The 12,043-nt window shown below is 32.4% G+C and overlaps 1 protein-coding gene across 2 annotated transcripts in view; it reads right to left on the bottom strand.

Annotated features, from left to right (window-relative positions):
* Positions 1 to 435: 435 nt before the first annotated feature.
* The window catches only part of PIK3CA (phosphatidylinositol-4,5-bisphosphate 3-kinase catalytic subunit alpha), a 110,850-nt gene continuing 99,242 nt past the window's right edge, over positions 436 to 12,043 (bottom strand). For both annotated transcript variants that reach the window (XM_057544972.1, XM_057544971.1), the window contains 7 exons: positions 10,948 to 11,054; positions 10,312 to 10,433; positions 9,397 to 9,475; positions 6,025 to 6,195; positions 5,293 to 5,410; positions 4,738 to 4,889; positions 436 to 3,927 (listed from right to left, as the gene is read on the bottom strand). In XM_057544972.1, coding sequence (XP_057400955.1) covers positions 3,657 to 3,927; positions 4,738 to 4,889; positions 5,293 to 5,410; positions 6,025 to 6,195; positions 9,397 to 9,475; positions 10,312 to 10,433; positions 10,948 to 11,054 — 1,020 coding nt within the window. In that variant the 3' untranslated portion in view covers positions 436 to 3,656. The remainder of the gene's footprint in view (positions 3,928 to 4,737; positions 4,890 to 5,292; positions 5,411 to 6,024; positions 6,196 to 9,396; positions 9,476 to 10,311; positions 10,434 to 10,947; positions 11,055 to 12,043) is intronic.

Genomic DNA, 12,043 nt, shown 5'->3' with positions numbered 1-12,043 from the left:
TAAGGTGGATTTTGAATGTGTGGGTCCAGCCCAGGTCTGCAGTTTGTGCAGATATAGAAACAAAAGGAACTTACAACATTCAGAAAATGTTAACTTGCTGATTTTAAAATAATGCTGGAAATTAAATTTCTTCAAAAGTTGGCAAGCATGAGCTATTGGTCATGATATGAATTAAATGGATTTACAAATCATTAAGAAACCCAAGTTTATGTACTGTGAAATTTCCATGGTGCCTTTAAAATAGGCTGCTCATAATTTTTTTAATAAATGCCAAATCACTAGATTTTTGATGGAAAAAAAAATACAGATGGACTGTGTTTTACCTATTTGAAAATCACCAATCCATTTAAAATAAAATCCAAGAGGGTATATACATTGTAATCAAGTAATTGATTATTTTCCTAATTAATAAGAACTACACTTTACACAAAATACTTTATCAGCAGCTGTTTTCTTCAAAAAACCAATAGTCATAGTTTCACAGTTGAAAAAGTTACACATTAAAATATTTTACAATTCATTGTATATTCACCAGGTTCCCATTTCCTAAAGGGCTTGTAATATAAAGCAGATTAGAAGGGAAAACCTCAAAGTTGATTACTTTGACACTAAGTTTTACAGAGGACACTAAGAACCACAAAAAGCTTAGGTTCTATCGTAAAATAGTGACCAAATTCCATTCTTCTTTAAAAAACCCAATTAGAAACATCTTTTTAAAAAACCAAATTCCACAATATGAGTAACAGACTTTAAATTAACAGCATTCTAAAAATCTTCAAAATAAATGATTTTATATAGCTGAGAATGATAAAAAGTTAAAGCATGATTTTCAAATAGTTGATTATTTCTTGCTAGAATGTGTTTAAATTAGGTTTTATTTTCTTTAAACCTGCTTTTCTTCTTTTCTCCAAAATAGTCATTGAAGGAAATATTGCTCAAGTGACCAGATGAAATTGTTGAGCCAATACTCAGTTATACCACATTCAATGACAAGGATGGTCAGCCACAGGAACTGACCAACTGGAACTGATCTCTGATACTGAAGTACCTGGAAGTAGCTATATTATCACTGACTTGAAACATATCCTAGTCACCCCCCGTAGCATTTAATTCAATTTCTGGTTCCTTGCCTTCTGAGTACTACCTATCCCTTTTCCCTTATTTTTAAGGTTGTTTACATAAACTCTGCTTGGATTTGTTTGAAATGTACTTTGCATTTAGCTAGTTCATTTAATGTATATTCTTTATAGAATTTGTCTACATTTCTTCAAATGGAATTAATTTGGTTGTAATAACTTAAAAATAAACGTAAATGATAAAATAAGTTATGTGGCTTGTGTTTTAATGGTGGAGAGGTCCTAGGGCAAGGGGGACTATCTGGACTGATGTGAAAAATGCAAAAATTGTATAAACTCTGTGCAAGGAAGCTCAAAGCTTTTTTGGCACTCAGTAAAACACAGTTCTCTGTTAAAAACTTCAGTTTCCACCATCAAAGCTTCAGATTTGTACCATTTCACTGAGTTTTCCTGTAATTAATCCCTGATATAGAAAATACTGGGATGTTAGTATGTATTAACTGAATAAATCTAAAAGACACAAATTGTTAATCATGAAATTTTAACGTTATGAAATCTATATCTGCAAAAGAATCTATCTGGTCTCCTGCTTAAAACAAGGTTTAAATTCTTCTTAACTATTCTAAGACAGTTTAGGGAAGTAAGTTCCCTAAATAAGTTCCCAAATTTATTTTTCTTGTTGGCAATATTATGTACATGCTTTAGTGAGGTACCTAAATCTCCAATAATTATGCCCTTTAAGGGTTCTAAAATAGTCAAATATTAAGAGTATTTGTATTAGAGTCCCATTCACTATTCAAGACTTCTACTATAGGTAACTGATTTCATAAATGAATATTTTTTAAGTGATGCTGTATAAAATGTGCACTCTTCATAAAGTTGTACTCCAATAATATGCCTAGTCTAGAAAACTGTCAGTAAATTATTGCACTTTTTCTGGTGTGGCACCTGGACATTTGCTAAAGCTATGTCCTAGGGCATTAATCATTCATTTCAATTACTGAGTAAAATATCAGATTGTAGAGTGATAACTAGCCTTAGCCCCTACATCTTGGGTTAATGTTTTTCAAAATGTTTAAGAATGTATCCTGTGCTCAAATGCAATTTAATAAAGTCGGAGAGTGAGCCCTGACAACTCGGAAATGGGACATGATCTTAAAATGGTTTAAGGCCCTAATTTTATTATGGAGATATTGAATAAATAGCCTAAAAAGGTAAAAAGTTCATGGTTTCTATTCCCCCTATTACAAAGTATTATTCATGAACATACCTTGGTAGAGGGGTTAAGCAATCAGGAAGATAGTCTAAATTGTGTTAATTTTGGTAACCAATTTCATATGGTTGAGGCATTCTCAACTATAAGAGAGGATGGAAGATGGGGGATTCAAGTGAAAACAGAAGAAAATAAAAGGAAAGAGGAGGAACTTTCATCTGTTTTCCTTAAGTAGTTATACACTAGTCATTGGTATAAATGGGATAGTGCCTGAGCCTCACCCACAGATCAAGAGAAAAGCTGACCATGCTGCTACAAACGATAAAAAATTTGGGGTGCAAAACAATGCATGACTATGGGACAGATCATGTAAATAAAGAATATATATTAATGATAGTTTCTATAATATAAATAGCCTTTAATAAAAAAAATAATCTTTTTAATAACATTAATACTCACTTCTATTTTCTGGAACACATGCATGAAAAATGTATTCAATTCATTGCAAAAGGAGAAAAAAAATCAATCTAAGGTGAATACTGTACAATTCTGGAGCAAGAATTATTCCTGCTCGTTCTTTCTCTATGATGATTATTTACTTTGTGGGAGCCCAGAATTTCCCTGGGAAATAAGAATCAGATTCTTGTAAATACTGTCCAGAAGAAAAACCCCAAAACACCACCTTATAACAGGTCTCATTTGTGACTGCTTCCCAAACTTTGCAGATAAGACCCCAAATCATCAAAAGGTTTGATTTATTAAAAAGGAAAAGTCTCTGATGAAATCTCAAGAGTCCCTTACACCCCAAGCATTTTTCTTCATCAAACAAGGAGTCAAAAACCCACTTCAAACTATAAGTTGAACAGCAATGGAAAAATAAAAATTTTCATTATTTTCCAATCTTAGTGTAATTTAACATCAAACTCCAGTTTACTTGGACCTAATGCAATAATAGATTTTGTTGTGTCCACATTTCAAAACATAAAACATTTGCAAGACAAAAAAAGAACATCATTCTTTTTCCTTCTCCATCATTTCTATATATTTTGGGTTTTTTTTTTGTTTTGTTTTGTTTTTTAAAAAAAGATACAAACAATCTTTAAAGTTTACCTTTTTTGGACTTAAGGCATAACATGAAATTGCGCATTATTCTAAAGCTTAATTTTGAAATGAACTAGTTTAGTGCTATCGAACCCTGTTTGCGTTTACATTATTTAAATTATATAGTATTTTATTTCTGTTCCTGTTGTAAATTCTAATGCTGTTCATGGATTGTGCAATTCCTATGCAATCAGTCTTTGCCTGTTGACAGTTATTAACAGTGCAGTATAGAATCCAGATACTGAGCTTTCAGTTTCTTAATCATTTCAGTTCAAAGCATGCTGCTTAATTGTGTGGAAGATCCAATCCATTTTTGTCGTCCAGCCACCATGGTGTGCATCATTCATTTGTTTCATGAAATATTCCAAAGCCTCCTGCTCAGTTTTATCTAAAGCTAGGGTCTTTCGAATGTATGCAATATCATCAAAAGATTGTAGTTCTGGCATTCCAGAGCCAAGCATCATTGAGAAAAGATTTATGAAGAGATTGGCATGCTGCCGAATAGCTAGATAAGCCTTGTAACACATCTCCTGAAACCTACAAGTAATAAGAACAGTTTGGTTAGTGTGGAGTAAATCGTGTTAATACCTTCAGGTCTCTGCTCAAATGTCACAAAGTTAGAGAGGCCTTCTTGGACAAAACTATAAAATACAGCATTCTTCTCCCTACTCCTCTTACCAACACTTTCTATTCCCTTTACCTGACACCAGAATGTGAACTCTGTGAGTCCATAAGGACTTTGTTTACTGCTCTATCACCAGCCCCTAAAAGAATGCCTGGCACATTAGCAATTTAATAAGGATTTATTAAATGTATGAACTGGTCCATACTAAAGCCTCTAGGGATTAGGTTAGGGCCAGGACTGAGTTATAGATAAAAGAGAATTTTATAAAAGGTTTTTAAAAGTACTTTAAGGTTTAAGATAGACTAATGATACCCCATATGGTGGTAAGAAAAATTATGAATAAACATGGTATTAATGGTTGACTGAATTCCTCAGATTGTATGACTAAAAAGTGTTGTTTGAAGCACTATATATGATTTGTTAATAAAGAGAAGGTGGAATCCAATTTTTAAATGGCAGTGAACAAAAACTCTTAATGTACTATGAAGTTTAAGGATCACTTCCTTTTTAGGCCTTAACTAACTCAATAAATTAAACTGGTTTTTCTTTCCATTTCCTTCACAGCATTACACAATAAATAAATAAAAATAAACACATTAAAATATCCAGTTTATGCTACGATGTTAATAAAACATTTATTTTTAAATTGCTTGAAAAATATCGATTGCTTTGGTAGAGCAGCAAGAATTCTTTATTTTGTGCTTTTGATTTCTTGAACTTACCTCTCAAATTCTCTTGTCTTTGTGCATTCTTGGGCTCCTTTACTAATCACTATTAAGAAATCTTGTGTCAAAACAAATGGCACACGCTCTCGTTTATAACCGAATTTTTTCTTCTTGTGATCCAAAAAGTGTCCAAAATCTATATGAAACAGCTTTCAAAAATAAGAAATTATGTTATAGTTTGACAAATGCAGAAATACAATGTCCTGAATTAGTAAATTTAAGAATGTCGAGGGACTTCCCTGGTGGTCCAGTGGCTAAGATTCCATACTCCTAATGCAGGGGACCCGGGTTCGATCCCTGGTCAAGGAACTAGATCCCACATGCCACAACTAAAAGATCCCTCATGCCGCAACTAAAGATCCTGCATGCCACAACTAAAGGATCCCACATGCCGCAACTGAAGATCCTGCATGCCGCAACTAAAAGATCCCACGTGCCGCAACAAAGATCCCGCATGCCACAACTAAGACCCAGTGCAGCCAAATAAATAAGTAAAAAAAAAAAAAAATTAAAAAAAAGAATGTTGACACATTTAAAAGAGGAAGCTATTACTTGTCCATCATCTTTAACCATGATGTTACTATTGTGACGATCTCCAATTCCCAAAATGAAGGTAGCAACACAATATCCAGCACATGAACGTGTAAATAGATCGATGGCTGCATCATATCTACAAAGAAGAAATAAACAACTTTGAGTTAGTATGGAAATACAGAATGATCCAGTCCAAACTGGAAAAAGATGGTCAAAGTCTTTTAGTAAAGTCTGTATTAAAACAATGAAAACAATCACTGACATTAGGGGGAGGAAGTAATTATGTTTGAAGATCTGAGGAACTTTGGGATTCTGAAGTGTTCAAAGGTTTCTAAGAAAATTTCTAGATATTCTCTGACCAAAGCATAATTCTTATTATAGTGAAAGAATACTTATGTCATTAAAATAAATTTTTTCTAATCATTTTAACAATGAATTAGTAAAATTTTTAATTTTAATTTTTATTAATTTAACCATAACTTTAAAAAAAAGAATAAGCATTAAGAAAAATACATTTTAGATTCTTAAGGTGAATGTACAGGATTTCACCAAATTATAAGCAATTCTGATCATTTAAACTCAATAATCTCAAATATTTCAAAGGTTGAACATATCTTTTTCCAAATTAAATACAGTTTGTTTTTTTTTTCTTTTCTGGTCTAACTCAAAGAAATATACACAACCATTAAAAATCTTGTCTATCAGATACAAACTTCTACTAGCATAGAAAGAAAAGAATAATAAACTCACATTTCTCCCTTGTTCTTGTCTTTGAGCCACTGATGTAGTGTGTGGCTGTTGAACTGCAGGGCACCTTTCAGGCCTCCTTTACACTGAATTTGCATAATAGTGTGAGAATTTCTCACCACCTCAATAAGTCCCACACAGTCACCAATGGACAGACAACCATAAGGTAACATTCTGAAAAAGGAACAAGACATCTGCAGTTAAATGATGGGATTTTAAAACAGCAAATATTTTATCTTTTTTTAAATGTGAAGATCTAATTGGTTTTATTAGGAGATTCATGAATCGAGCATCATTCCATCTAGCAACTCGAAGGGCGCTCCCTAAAATAGCAAGTATTTTAATAGGCTAATACAGGAATATTCTATTTGCAAATTTTTCATGCATGACCTTTTACTCCTTTAACCTAGTTTTACTTTTCTTTTATTACAACATGACAAACATTCCTAGAAAAATCATCAAATTATCTGCCATCATTTATTATAACCTTCAACTGTGAAAGCATTTAACTGTACATGAGAAAAGCATGAAGAAAATTATTGTGGCAATTCAAAGTTTATAAACATTTATGACTTTAAAAATAATGGGTGAATTTAAAGATGTTTAACTGACATCTAAACAATAACTTAGGGTAGCAGTTCTCAAGTTTTTGGTTTCAGAACTCCTTTAAACTCTTAAAAATTATCAAGGATACCAAAGAGCTTTTATTTATGTGGGTTAGATCTATTGACATTAGAAATTAAAATGGAGAAAATTTTAAAATTAAAATATTTATTAATTCATTTAAAGTAATATTTATACTCATTTATATAAAAAATACTATCTTTTACAAAACAAAAACCCTAAAAACAAACAAACAAAAACTTAGAAGAGTGACATTGTTTCCCATTTTTTCAAATTTCTTTAATGTCTGGCTTAATAGTATGGAGCTGGCTTCTCATGAATGCTTTTGTATTCAATCTAATGCAATGTTTTGACTGAAGCATATGAAGAAAATCTGGCCTCGCACAGATATGTATTTGGAAAAGGGAGTAATAGCCTTTTCAGATAATTGTACATATTTTTCTTTCCTACTGTTCCAAAACTTGACAAGAGATAGTTTCTTAAGTTGCAATATGGAATGTGAAACCATAACAGTAAACTTTTCATACACTGTTACATGAAGACCCATTTGTTTATCTTGCCTCTGAATGGAATTTCTACCCATATATGACTTTATAATATCCTATATTGGTCATTTGGAAGATATTAGTTCACTGAGTTATGGAGATCTTCCAAATGTTGATACTTTTCATTATACCAACTAAAAAAAAATCACAATTGTTAACATTATCACTGATCTCATGAGAAAAGTCTTTAATTTGGGGGAAGCTCCTAGCAGTAGATACAAGGTTTTCAAAATTCTAATTTTTACTTGAAAGCTTAAATTTGATTTTTGACAACAAATACTGTCAGTTGTTCTCCCTGAAGAGTCTCATATTGTTCATTTTCAAGAAAATGTCGACCAAATATCCATGTCTGAATAATCATAGCTTGTCTGTTAGTTATTCTTTAAGTAAAAATGATGTTCCATGATAAAAGCAGTTAGTTTAGCCCACAGCTCAAATAACCCACCAATGCTTTCTCCTTGATACAACCATACTTTGGTGTGCAGTCGAAGTGCTTTATGGGTATTTCCCATTCATCACATGTAATATTAAAAAGGACATGTAGTCAAGGGTAGAGATGTGAGGATTTAAAGAGACAATGAAAAAAAAGCACCTAATACGCCCATTGGCACATAAGTACTGAAGTATGGTTTTTCTTGCTCTCTTGTTCTCATATGCTACTGTCCATTCTTTCCACCTTTCCTTTACTTCCTAAATTCCTAAAAGAGTAACAGTCTAAACTTATTTTTATTTTCTCACTTAATTCCTTGTAGCTTAATTTCTATCACTCTACTGACTCAACTCTTCTTAAAGCTAACCATGAATCATCAAATCCAAGGCCTTTTTCATAGTCCTCATGCTCTTAAACTCCTGAAGCACCTGATACTGTAAACTGTTTGTGAATCTCTCCCCTCTTCTGGGTTCTGTGAATCACTTACTCTGGTCTTCCTACCCTTTTGACCATTTTTCTTGTGGAATCTTTTCTTCTATCTGCTCTGGTAAATACAGGAATTTCTTAAGGTGGTACTCCCGAGCATTTTCTCTTAATTTTATAACTGTTGAACATGCTCATAGTTTAAAGCGTTACATAGCCCTACAGGCTTATTATTAAAAAAATTAAACTTTAAATAAAAAATTTAATTTAAATTTACTTAAGTTAAAAAATGTAACAACTTTCCAAAGATCCAACTTACTTTCCAACGATCTAGCTCGTTTAACTTTAGATGCTTTTTTGCATAGCCACTAATTTACAATTAAATATTGTAATTACCAGAGTTACAGACAAAAGTACTTTTGAAGAGGGTGGGCTTTGCCTGAATAACTGAATTTGCAAAGGGACAAGTACGAGAAGGATAAAATATTAGACACAAAAATGACTAGGAGAAGATGTGGCAGGATAGAAAACTTGGAGATGATGCTGATAACTGGGAAGGTTGGGCAGAAACCAACAAAATGGCAAAAATTTTAAGATTAGTTGCTTTCATAAATTTTGCTGAAAAACTGACTCACGATTAGAGAATTTATAAAGTTTTAGAATTAGAAAACCTATATAATGAAAGAAACCTTCTTTTAAACTCTTAACTTGTAAATGAAAAATGGGGCCTTTTGTGTCTTGTGTCTCCTATGTCCTGTTCCTAAATACAGTTGGCCCTCTATAACTGAGGGTTCTGGATACTCGGATTCAACCAACTGCAGATGGAAAATATTTGGGGAAAAAAATCGAGAAAGTTCCAAAAAGCAAAATTTGAATTTGCTGTGCACTGGTAACTATTTACATAGGCTTTACATTGCACTAGGTATTATAAGTAACCTACAGATGACAAAGTATACAGGAGGATGTGCATAGCTTATATGCAAATACTATGCCATTTTATATAAGGGACTTGAGCATCCATGGACTCTGGTATTGGCGGGGGTCCTGGAACCAATCCCCTGCAGATACCAAGGGAAGATTGTTAGTGACCAGTTGCAGAGTCTTCACCAGCTTATTGGAGATAGCTCTTCTTACCTAGCTGAATCTCATTAGCTATTCTAAGCCAAGGAAGAAGAGGACAAATAGAAAGTACCACAGTGTAATCAACTAGTGTTAATTATTACTCCATACATTTATTTATAGATATATGCCTCTATATTGTTTATAATTAATATATTTTACAATTAATATTTACTAATGGTTTACTTTTTCAGGATAACTTTCAGCATACATGTTGTCTTATTGGTTACCTACCGAAGATCAAGACCTTGATTTTGCCAGATATTTTCCATAATGCGAATAATTTGAAGTGTTAGCATATCTTGCCGTAAATCTGAAATTCAAAGAATATGTATACCAGCACTTAATGCCACAAGCACAAATTTGAGTATCACATCATCATAATGTTTTCAAACAGAAAATATACAGAACTGTGTTTGCTCTTCAAAATAATCTGTAAGGCAGCAATAATCTTAGTCTTTAACCCATTTCTAAAGTATCTGCATAAACACATCTGTATAACAATGTAGGATAAGGTGGCATGTATTTTACAAAAAAATTAAATTAAAATATTTAAACTACTTATTTTTCTGAATCCTTAAACTTGAACATGTTTATATTAAAATATTTGGATTAACAGAATTCAGTGCTGAAAGGTCATTTCCTAATGAAAACCCATCAATGATACATTTGTTTAGTATATAAAAATGTACTCCCCCACAGCCTGTTCTCCAAATAAATTAGGACCTTCTTTTATGATTCCTTAGCAGACTACACTTTTCCTTTGTACCAGGGTTGTAATTTTGTTTTTGTAGTTATTTGTTTAATGTCTCTTTTCCCTGCTAGACTGTAAACTCTAAGAGGGCAGGGATTCTGTTTTGTGTACTCTTACAACTTCAGGGCCTAGCATGTCAAATATTTATGGAGTGAATGGATACACAGCTGAACAAAATGATTTTCAGGCCTTCTGACTCTAAACCTAGTACTTCTTTCCTTTTCAATAATTATAAATACATATTCTAAAGGTTAAGACATTTGCTTAATATTATATATTTTACCACATGCATATTCCTTAAATGGCTTTCAATAATCTTCATGATTCATAAATATCCTGTGTATAAAAATATAACTAAATTCATGCATCATAAGTCCATTAATATTCTTCCTTACCATCCCCATTTTTAAAGATGATCTCATTGTTCTGAAAGAGTAATTCTGACATGATGTCTGGGTTCTCCCAATTCAACCACAGTGGCCTTTTTGCAGAGGACATAATTCGACACTCTTCAAGCCTTTAAAATAGTTGAAAAATTTACTAGGCACCTTGGCTGTTATTCTTTGTAGCCTCAATTTATTTTAAAATACATATACTGTACAACTTTTTGAAGTGTTATAACAATTTTAAACTTTCTCCTCAGTTTTATTTATGAATTAATTTCTGAGGTAGTATAAAGAAAAAATACATATTAAGCTTAAAAATTTCTTATAAATGGAATATGAATTTTCCACAAATATAGGGACATCTCATTTGTTTTACAGATATTGCATTCCATTTCTTATCCAATGATACCAGAAATTCTGGCCATAAAAAGTTTTAAATTCTATTATTAAAGTAGTAAAAACTCATTCTGAATAAATGCAGCTCTGAACTTAGGAAAATTTTACTACTCTTATTTTGCAGGGTAGGAAAAGGGGAGAGAGAAGCATATATTATTGAACACAATGACATTCTGACTTTTTCAAGATTTTCTCCAGAGAAAGTACTTGTTTAAATGTATCAATAAAACTTCCAATAAAGTACCTTACCTGAGATTTCCCAGCTGATGAGCAGGGTTTAGAGGCGATAGAAAGCCCTGTAGAGCATCCATGAAATCTGGTCGCCGCATTTGCTCAACTAAAAATTTCATCTGTACCTGATAAATGAGCATAATCATGGTTAGAAGTTGATTTGATAAAGGTAAAACTAATTGCTAATCTCTTTTATACACTGGAACCTCATTACTGTGTAGTCTTTGAATCCATATCCTGGATTGGCTGCATTCTAATTAGAACGGTTTCTATAACACAGAGCTGCACAACTCAGACAGAGAGGTGAGAATGACAGTACTGTGTACCTTCCTGTGAGAAAAGCTCTGCATGCTGACAGAGGCAGTGTTCTGGCTCTAGAGCAGGGCTTGGTCAACTATGGCTTGTAAGTCAGTTGCCAGTTTTTGTAAGTCAAATTGCCTTGGAATATAGTCATGCCCATTCACTTAGATATTGGTGCTTTCACACTAGAACAGCAGAGCTGAGTAGTTACAACAAACTGCATGGCCTACCAAGTCTAAGATATTTACTATCTAGCTTTTTAAGAAAAAGTTTGCTGACCTTTGTTCTAGAGGAAAAACTTTGGAGACATCACGTTAGCTTAATAACCTTACTTTTAAGCTTTTCAGAAAACACCACATTCTCTGTTCAATAAAAAAGGTCTAGTGAGTCTAAAAGAAATGGTTGGGGAAAGTCTCATACTATACTCAAGGTTCTAGTACATAAGTGGAAAGAAACATCCTTTTTTAATCACTTTTTTAATCCACTGTATCACAGCCAATCTGTGATATGAAAACTTCACTTTAGAAGAAATGCTTATATTTACAAATTTAACTAATATCTAATTTCTTTTTTCTTACCTTAGTTACAATAGAATAAATTTTATTATTTCAAAGCAGTCTAATTTCCTCTTGCTCACAATTCCAGCAGCAGAAACAATACCATTATTTTCCAATAACCTGTATTTGAACTTACATACCACAATTTCAATAAAATCAACTCAGTCACATACTGTATGACATTTAGATTAATACAGTAACTTTCTTTTAAAGTTGTTTTTTTCTTCAAGCAATATTAATGAAAATGTTGAAAAAAT

Source organism: Balaenoptera acutorostrata, chromosome 4 (assembly GCF_949987535.1).
Source record: "Balaenoptera acutorostrata chromosome 4, mBalAcu1.1, whole genome shotgun sequence".
NCBI lineage: Eukaryota > Metazoa > Chordata > Mammalia > Artiodactyla > Balaenopteridae > Balaenoptera > Balaenoptera acutorostrata.
The sequence above is the reverse complement of the archived record's forward strand: the minus strand, read 5'-3'. Positions and strand labels throughout refer to the sequence as shown.